Genomic DNA, 10,133 nt, shown 5'->3' on the forward strand with positions numbered 1-10,133 from the left:
CGTTATTTCAATGTTTTCTAAGTAGAAAATATCGTAATATTTCTCCAAATTCCAAATATGTTATTGTGTTGTTTGAAGTATTCCTTCATTATTATTAGTATAATAGAACGATAATATTTATTGTAAATATGTTATTAGGGACATTGATGCAGCTTTACTCAGGCGTCTCGAAAAGCAAATATACGTATCATTACCCAATGAAGTTGCTCGACTTGGTATATTCAAATTATACCTTAGCAACCACTTATTAGAAAATACAGACATTGTAAACCACATAGTAAAATGTACTGAAAGATATTCTTGTGCAGATATAAAATTGCTTTGTAAGCAAGCGTGGTTACTAGAAATAAGCCCGATATGGAGGAGACTTGAAAAGAAAGAAACACCTGTTACCACTTTGAAATATGAATTAAAAAGTTATGAAATATTAGCAAAATTGTTTAAAAAAATGTCACCTACAGTTATGCAAATAGATAAATATGATACGTGGAACAAATAAATACGCAATCGTAAGGACAGATATTGAAAAATATAAATAAATGGATTATCGTTCGAGAAATCATTCGCATGTGTGTGCATGTGTGTATGCGCGCATGTGTGTGCGCGCATGTGTGTCATGTGTGTCATGTGTGTGCGTGTGTGTGCGCGCACGCGCTATAGGCTAAGTTTAAAATATTCGGTTGTATTATATCCTTGTATTATATATGTCGGAGATGAAAGGAAAACCGGAGCCTTCCCTTTGCAATTTTGAGGAAGCCTTCTAATGCTTTAGCCTAGATTTTATCATAACTGTAATTAAGCAATTGTCATTTGTAATTGTTTGATATTTGTGAAAGCGAAAGTGGGTTCGAGGTGACAACTGGTCGCCGAACGTAGCCACGGTCACGGGATAAACGTTTTGCCTGACGAAGGTGTGGATCGGTTGTATTGTTCTCCCTAGAAATCACATAGAATTGTACTTTAGAGATGTCGATATAATGGGACACACGTTGTATTAGGAATCAATCTCCAGACAGAAACTGCCTAGTAACGGCGTTTGAATCTTTCTCGATGTTTCCAAAGAGTATACAACAAACTTTTGACAGAAATTGCCTAGCAACAACGATTGGAACCTTCTCGATGTTTCCAGCGAGCATATAACAAACAAATGCAGTCGTATAGCGAAAAAGATTTTCATCAGATATTCATTCGTGTGATCGCCTTGGAAAGTGATACATCGAGCAATTTACCGAGTGTCTCAGCAATTGTATTGTGTGTTTAAAATTATTCTACACATAGTAAAGAGTTATCCCGTTGACCGTGGATTCGTTTGAACCCCGGAACATTGTTAATAGCGTTAATTAAATTCATTATTCGTGAAACCTATCAATCGTTAATCTCATTATACGTTAAATTCATTATTCGTAAGACATATTATTCGTTCCTCTTATTGTTCGTTAAACTTATTAATCTTTAATCTAATTATTAGTTAAACTTATCGTTTGTTAATCTTATTATTTATTAAACTCATTATTCATAATATTTTGTAAAATCTTGTTTATTCGCGTAAATATATTCTCTGTTTCGTAAAACAATGGCTAATTCAAACGAAGGATCATTACGCGCCTTAAATGCTAATGATAACCCGACATATATATGTGAGTGTATTTTATCAAAAATATGTTTTTTATGTTTTCTTATCTTAGTAATTATTTTTAAAAAAGTCTTAAAGTCTTATATGAAAATAAAGCTGTTCTTTATTTCAAATAATTGAAGTAAATAAATACAATGAGTTTTATATTTTATTATATCTTATATTATTGTTATATTGTTATTGAAAAAATTGATATAATCAACAGTTCTTCCTGTTCTCTTGATTGTTTCTTGCTTGTTTCAAACCATGATAATAACCTACAAAAGAAATAACATAGTCCATTGAAAATTTAATATACAATAAAATACTTATATGAAATAATTACCTGTGTAATATACCATATAACCACTAATATACCATGACATCAACATACTTGAAAGTGCGTCTGTATCATTATCTGGTAATCTAGTACATTTTATTAAAATTTCGTATTTTTTTTCCAAATAAAATGTTAAACTTATTCCAAATTACTTATTAATATTAGAAGTATTCAGCATTCCATTAGAATTTTTAAATTGTACTTACTTGGCCATTAATTGTGGTGGTAAAGGAGGTGCAGGTGGCATTATATCAGTCATCGAATTGAAAGATGGTCCCGGTATGAAGTGATGTTTATAAGCATTTGCTTCTTCAGAGTCACAATCCATTTTTTCTACATTATATTTTTTCGAATTTATATTTGTAGAAAAATTAGTCTCACAAGTCTCATCGTTCTCTTCATTGAATTTCTCTTCCAAAGCTTTCTTTCGTTGTGCTATTTGACTTTGCAAACCTTCTGATTCTAAAAGAGAACTCAACTCGACTTTCTCTGTATTACCATAGCCTAAACACAGAGTAAAAAAAATTTTTGTCATTTAATAGAATTACTGAATGCCATTCAGTTACTGTCCTTACAGGCAATGTATTAGAATTTCCCATGCATAAATGTATATGTATAAATGTTTGCCTTGATATATGTAGTAATAATCACTCGTCTAATGAGGAGAATTATATTCCAAGCAGCTAATAATGAACAATAAGTAACATGCATGTTTATGGTTCATGACCCTATATCCCACGGGTCTCCCCATAGACATTGACAGGTACTCCTGCCCAGTTAAGGACCTGCTGAATGACACTGTGATAGACTATGCGAAAGCCTTTACTTCATATATATATATGTATTTTTAGTACATTTCTTAATTGACATAACCATCATGCTAAAGGTATTACCTACAAATTTTACAACACACGTGCCATTGTTTTCGTAAATTTTTGATATTATAGCTTCATAAATTTCTCCATCCTCTGAGTATATTGCACGATAAGGTGCTCCTATGATCCATTTCTATAGAGAAAAGATGTGTATACAAATAAATGTAAGTAAATAGCAAAATAAAATAATTTGCTTCTTAATCAATATATTTAATAATATTCTGTATCAAATTTGTAATATTCTATCAAAATCACAACCTTGTGTAATTTACTTGCGTGTTTAGGCTGCTTAAGATTTTGTAGGTCTTCTTTCGGTTGAGAATTTCCAACATCCATTCCCATTCGCTTGATAACTTCTTCTTTTGCTAAATTTATTGCTTTATCATATGCTTCTATTAATGCACTATCATCCCAAACATTATCATTGGCTGTGTCTGTATCCTTTTGAGATAGCAAATTATACGTTATTAATATTGATACAAGTATTTTATTATCAAACTATTGCAAATTATCATATATGTCATTTTTCAAAAATTGACTAAAAGGTAGTGGATACTGTTAATTACTATTATGCTAAAATCTTGTACTAAAATAATGTTAAAACCATTACGTTTCCATTACCATACATACGTTTCCATTTCCTCGTATAAAAAGAACATTCATATCATCTGCCATTTTAAAATAACATCATTTAAATATTGAATTTGCTTCTGAAATATTAATTTGTCTCATTTCTTTAACTCTAACACATTGTAAACAATGATGACATTATACCAACTATAATACTAAAAATCTATTCCCCATTCATTCGAAAGATTATTTTTTGAAGCAAGGTTAACATTGAATGTTCCCAAACTTCAATAACTGTATTTTACTTTCTTTACAATATCTAACAATATATTAGAATACTATAAAAAAATATTGTATGCACAAGAAACTGTTTATAGCGAAATAGCAAAAGAATTAATCACATATTATAACTAAAACGAGATTGTTAAGTAGATTATATTATACTGCATATGCGTTAGTGTTTCAGCTGGTAAATATAGTTTTTATATCTGAAGATAAATAAGATTTAATTCTATAAAATTGCATAATGAATTATACATCTATCTATTACTATTCGTATTTCCCCTTAGTTGTATGTTGTCAATAGCATCAATCACGAACATATAAATAAATATAGAAGAAACCGTTCGGAAATGGAAAGGGAAAAATGAACATGGAAGACAAGAAAGTTTTCTTCAGGTTTAGCGTATGCGTGATACGCTTTGAATGTCTCAGATAAAGATAAAGATACTCTGCTCATTTCTATTTGTTCCGCAGAACGAGAAATTTGTTGTCTTTCATATTGGTTTTTACCATTCAATTTTTGGGCAGTTTTCCCTAGCGAGTGTCGGTCCCTGTTTGATAAAACCAGACCGTAATTTATACAGATATGTATTATAGATATATATTTGTAAAACTGAAATCAGATGAAATAAATGTTGCCTGAGGTTTTAAACGTTTAATAAAAACAATATTTCATTTGGAAAAAAATGTAAGATATGTAAAATTACACATTGATCATTTTGCTGGTCTTGTATCATAAAACGTGTGGCCCGAAGAGCATGTCACGACCGGCATACTTCAAATCCGACGGACTGACGATAGAGATAAAGATGTGGCGGCACTCGGCGACAATGTATATCGCTGAACCATCATAAATGAACCATCAACATCCCAACGGTCCTTCCACCGAAGGTTCTAGAAGAAAGAGCAAGTGGCAACGATCGCGGACGCCTAGCAAATGCATGGACGGTGGGGATGTTGAGGGATGACAAAAGAAAGTAATCGGATCCGATCGAAAGTAAAATCATAAGAGTCAGTCTTAGAAAGTCACGCCTGGAGTTCGGACGTAGATTGTAAAGTGTATTGATGTTAGAAAAAAAATAAAGTTTTCTTTTTTTATTTTTTTACCTCAAATTCCTTTTTTGTTTTGTTATTTTACGTGACAACACCATCGGCACCTGGATGAACCTTGATAACTCGGCCCAGAGGCCAATGCATGGAGGGAACGTTGTCCTCTCTGAGGATGACGATTGTGCCCTTTTGGATGCTGTGTCCACCCTTGCTCCATTTATTGCGGTTGGTTAGCTCGTTCAAATACTCCTTATGCCAGCGGTTCCAAAAATGTTGTTTAAGCTGTTGGATATGCTGCCATTTGGAGAGTCGGTTCGATGGAATGTCCCTGAAATCTCGATCACGTAAGCACATTAATGAATCGCCAATGAGGAAATGTCCGGGAGTGAGGGCTAGGAGATCATTTGGATCGGTGGAGATAGGAGTTAGCGGGCGGGAATTGAGGACTGCTTCTATTTCTATGATAAGAGTATTACGGTGTTAAGCTCATATGTTTCTGTTTCTCCACTCGCGCTGCGCCATAATATCGTTTGATATTTCCGATCCTCTGGTCGTACGAGGAATTGCCGATACATTTTCTCGATGTCGCCAGTGAGTACGTACTGATGAGCGCGGAATCTGTGGCGGATCGGTATCAACAGGACGCCGACAGGTCGAGGCATCAACGCGGCGCAACACCTCCCGGGCGATCCGCGGGTACCAACCGCCAACACTAGAGGGCTACGACGACAACGAGTCTGTCTGTCTAACTCGCTAGCGGTCGAATATACGAGCGATTGATATAAATACCGCACCTAGCGAGACTCCCTCTACGTCTAAGGCAGGGACTACCGGGCATAGCCTTACTGACGAGTCCACCGGTAGTCCCGGGACGAAACGCGCAACTCTCCCTCTCGTTTCATCCGTCATAAATCTAATTAATATACAAAATAAATTGTGAATTGAGTCGAGGATATAGGATTTCCCCATTTTCATGATTATCGTGATTTTTGTATAAATATATTTTTTAAGATACTAATAATTAGGTACTTATAAATTAGTATTATCAATTATTTTGCATTTATAATTCCGCCTCTAGTATAAGTGTTAATTGAAAACTAACTTTATGTTTCAAAAAGTACTAGCAAAGTCGTTGAGTAACAAGCCACTGATGCTAACACAAATAGCATTGTCGTAATTAAATATTTCTAAATATTCATTTTTCACTTTGAACCTGTAGAAACAATTTATTATATATACTATTAGCTAAGTAATTGCATACTTAATTAAGTCGAAATATAAAACTTAGTTATTTTGATAATTTAGAAAATAAAAAACTGACAAACATTTCAATTTAATTTATGGTTGGAACAAAAGACAGTTATTTTTCATTAATTGAAATATTGCAATGCAGAGTACTTTCCAAAATACGCCGAGAGTATTCCTGATGGTGAAACGAGCGTTGCTTCATCGAACGCAGCTAAAGAAAACAACATCTATGTAGTTGGTGGTACGATGCCTGAAATAGAGGGCGATAAATTGTACAATACCTGTACTATTTGGGGTCCCGATGGAACTTTGATAGCAAAACACCGAAAGGTAAGTAATATATTCCTTTATGGCTTTGAATTTGAAAATATTGGGGTGAAGAAAGTGACTCTATCTAGGAATAATTTAGGAATATACATATGTACATACGTATACTATAACCAATTCTATAATTTACGGTTTATAAAATACGTTATGATACGGGAAACGCCCATTTTTGTTGTAATGTGTTTGTTGTTGTATAAATTTTTCACATACGAAAATACTTATTTTTTCTCCTTTTTAAACATTATTAAATGATAAGATTTTTTAATAAAAGAAAGTGATAAAAACGCTGTCAGTTATTAAATAAAAAATAATTAAAGTTTAGGAGTTGGTAACTTTGATATTAAATTACAAAAGTTGCAGCAATAGAATTAGCGACTACATTTTTATGTTATTAGGTACATCTATTCGACATCGACATTCCTAATAAGATTACTTTTCGAGAGAGTGATTCACTCAGTCCAGGTAACTCCCTAACGACATTCGATGTGAAGGGCTGCAAAATAGGTATTGGCATTTGCTATGATATTAGATTCGAGGAAATGGCACGCATTTATCGGAACAAAGGTACAGTAACTTAATCGATCAATACTTAACTAGCAAAAAATTAAATATCTTTCTTAAATATATTCTATATAAAATTAATATAATCTGTAACTCTGTATAAAAAGAAGCTTAATTTAAAAAACCAGTATATTTGCTGAAAATGAAACAAATAAAAGAATTAAAAGCACAATAAGAGGACTGTCCTCGCATATTCAGAAATGATGGTATGTGAACCGTGCAACTACGAAGTTAATTGGTATTCGGTGGCTTCATATTTCCTGCTTCTCTGGGTTAGGTTGCCAAATGCTGATATATCCAGCGGCATTCAATATGACCACTGGACCACTGCACTGGTCATTACTTCAGCGTTTCAGAGCGAATGATATTCAATTATACGTTGCCTGCATATCACCGGCTCGTGTTCCTTAAGCAAGTTACGTCGCATGGGGACATACACAGTTGACCAATCCCTGGGGAAAGAATCTTTACGATTTAGAAACTCAAGAGAATATGGCAGTCACCGATATCAAAAAAAAAAAAAAAAAACTGGCGAACCGTGTGTTACCACAACGAGACACGCGATGCTATTTGTCGCTTTAAATTGTGCTGCAACTCGTTTTTGAGATCTTTGCCAGGGGAGCGTTAAAATCTGCTGAAAATATATTTCTGGCTTTTCTGGATTTTAACTGAAATATGACAAATAACGTTGTAAAACATATGTACTTATGACTTACAGAGTAATTGAGTGTACAAAATATATAGTATACAAAATAGCCAGCGATTTAGGGCTTTAAAAGATCAAAAGGAAAGAAAAGAAGAGAAAAGAAGAAAGATAATATGTTGTGGCAGTCTAAGTCGATCTAAGAAAATAGATAAAGGGTGGGAGGGGCAAAGCTAGTTAATCTGGAAAGAATCCAAGCGTCAATTTCAAGCATTTACAGAGAATCAAGCGGGCTGGTTAAAGTCGTGAGTTGAGCAATTATCCCGCGTTAGGTTCAATCAGGTTAGTCCCACGCGAAATTGATCCAACCATGCGAAAACGAGTGTATCCTGATTTCTGTCGCAGATACTTCTGGCTAGTGCAGTACCTACACGGTGGTTGTTGAAATAGCCGCTTCTCATCTATTTTCCGCAGCGCGGACATCATCCTTTGATCCTTTACGACTAACGAAGTTTTCGAAGATGTACGGCAGTTTGAGATTCTACTTGAAAATGATCATGATTGCGGTCTGTGTGCCGTCTGCTCTTCTTTTTGTCCTTCCGTTAAAGACTGGTAAGTTGATACTGATTAATTATGCGATCGAAACCCTATATAATTGCTATAAAAATTCCGCTAATATAATATTCCTTCTTTCTTGTATCTGTCTGCCACTCAGGTCGTTTTACTAATTGCAATAAGTAATTTCGACTTCTTTGCGCTCTCTTTTAACGCATTCGAGACCGAAAGAAATTCATATCAGTCAGTAGGCAAGGGTATAATATACATATTTTATATATAACTTATGTAGTAATGTATGTATCATGTTAATTTCATATTTTCTTCAATATAGAATTATTATATATGTCGGGTTTACATTAGAATTAGGGTTAGGGGCGTGAAACGAATCTTCGTTTGGGTTACACGTTGTCGTTATGCAATAGAGAAGACATTGACTAGTGCAAATACGATTATTACAGAACCGGACAAGTAACCGTGGTAGTTAGGTACTCGAGAAACTAATGACAATGATCCTAGGTTCAATAACGAATCCGTGGTCGACGGGATGATAGATGAACGTACTCACAAAATCGAAGTCGGACGCGTAATATTCACTGATCGTAAAGAGTTACTCCTTTCATCAATGAGATCGCGAGCGAGAATGCCTTTCCCGTCCCGATGATGCCACAGAGGAAAACTATAATGGGGTGTGTCTAAGGATACGAGATCATCGGGTTCGTCGAGAAAAGCCTTCGTTCAGAAAGTAAGGCAAATTGGCGTTGCTGCTAATTGGTCAATCTCCATATCGGTGGTTAGAAAAAGATGCTAGCCGCCCTCGAGGGAAAGTTGCTAGTGGGAGACGCCGCTCGTTGAAAAATATGTCTCCCCTATCTTCCCGTAGTTGGGACAAAGACTGTTTGTCTGTTTGAAGGGCTTTAGTTAACTAAACCTTAAGATTTATAACGGGCCCTCGGGCTAGCCGAACATGTACTGCGGAGACGCATCGACATCTGGCATTCATCTTACTCGAAGAATAGGGTCTGCGTGTGGCGAGCCACGGGACAGAAACCGTTGGAATGTTTACTGTCGCGTGTCGCCACGAATATTTCTTTTAAGGAGAGCTATAGAATTACTCCATACCTTTGTTAAGCTCATTATCACAACTCTCGAACAATTACAATCGGATTGAATAACTACAATTGTTCAATTACAGACTCCGGTGTTCTTTCATCTCCGATATATATATATGTCGGATCACGATTCGAATTTTGGGCGCGCGACGACTCTTCGTGTGGACTAGCCATCGTTTCACAAAGCCGAGATTTTATTTACACGTATATACAGGTCTATCACTAAGCTCAACAAATAATAAGTACAACTAATAATAAGTCTAACAAACACTAAGCCTAATGAATAATACGATCTACGAATAATTAAATTAAATAATACTATTAGCAATGTTTGAGTTCAAACGAATCCACGGTCACCGGGATAACTCCTTACTAAGCGAAACTAACTTAGACGCAAATGCGATCGTCGAAAATGCTCGATGTATCACTCTCCAAGGCAATCGCAAGAATGCCAGCCTCGTGGAGATTTTTCTCCCTGTACAATTGCATTTTGTTTTCTATACCCGTTTGGAAGCATCGAGAAGGTTCCAAACGCCGTTGCTAGGCACACTCGTTGGAAGCATCGAGAAAGTTCCAAACGCCGTTGCTAGGCAGTTTCTGCCTGGAGTTTTGATTACTAATACAATGTATGTCCCATTGCATCGGCACCTCCGAGGCAACATCACACGTGGCTAGGCCCGCTCTCGAGGCCGCATGCCGCCACAACCACATTTCTCGGAAAACACATACAACCACTCCAAACCTCCGTTAGATAAAACATCCATCCCGTGACCGTGGCTACGTTCAGCGACCGATTGTCACCTGGAACCCAATCTCGCTTATTACAAATCTTAAGCAATTACAACTATAATAAAATCTAGGCTAAGGTACTAGAGGATGTTCCCAAAATTTCCAAGGAAAGGCTTCGGCTTTCCTTTCATCTCCGACATATATTTTTTACATTTGTAGTTGCGCACAG

The 10,133-nt window shown here is 35.5% G+C and overlaps 1 protein-coding gene across 6 annotated transcripts; it reads right to left on the reverse strand.

The window, feature by feature from the left end:
• Positions 1-1,298: 1,298 nt before the first annotated feature.
• Positions 1,299-4,448, reverse strand: LOC143304101 (survival motor neuron protein-like). Of its 6 annotated transcripts, none has more exons than XM_076626449.1 (6): positions 4,387-4,448; positions 3,086-3,268; positions 2,846-2,960; positions 2,159-2,456; positions 1,959-2,038; positions 1,299-1,890 (listed from the first exon to the last, which is right to left on the reverse strand). In XM_076626449.1, exons 1-6 carry the CDS (start codon positions 4,414-4,416, stop codon positions 1,832-1,834), a joined length of 765 nt encoding a protein of 254 aa, XP_076482564.1. In that variant the 5' UTR covers positions 4,417-4,448; the 3' UTR covers positions 1,299-1,831. The 6 variants fall into 6 exon arrangements, with proteins under 6 accessions (XP_076482564.1, XP_076482566.1, XP_076482567.1 ...); XM_076626451.1 differs by lacking the exon at positions 4,387-4,448 and adding an exon at positions 3,948-4,166; XM_076626452.1 differs by lacking the exon at positions 4,387-4,448 and adding an exon at positions 3,935-4,166.
• Between the last annotated feature and the right edge of the window lie 5,685 nt (positions 4,449-10,133).

This window comes from Bombus vancouverensis, unplaced genomic scaffold, assembly GCF_051014615.1.
Source record: "Bombus vancouverensis nearcticus unplaced genomic scaffold, iyBomVanc1_principal scaffold0022, whole genome shotgun sequence".
In the NCBI taxonomy this organism is placed as follows: Eukaryota; Metazoa; Arthropoda; class Insecta; order Hymenoptera; family Apidae; genus Bombus; species Bombus vancouverensis.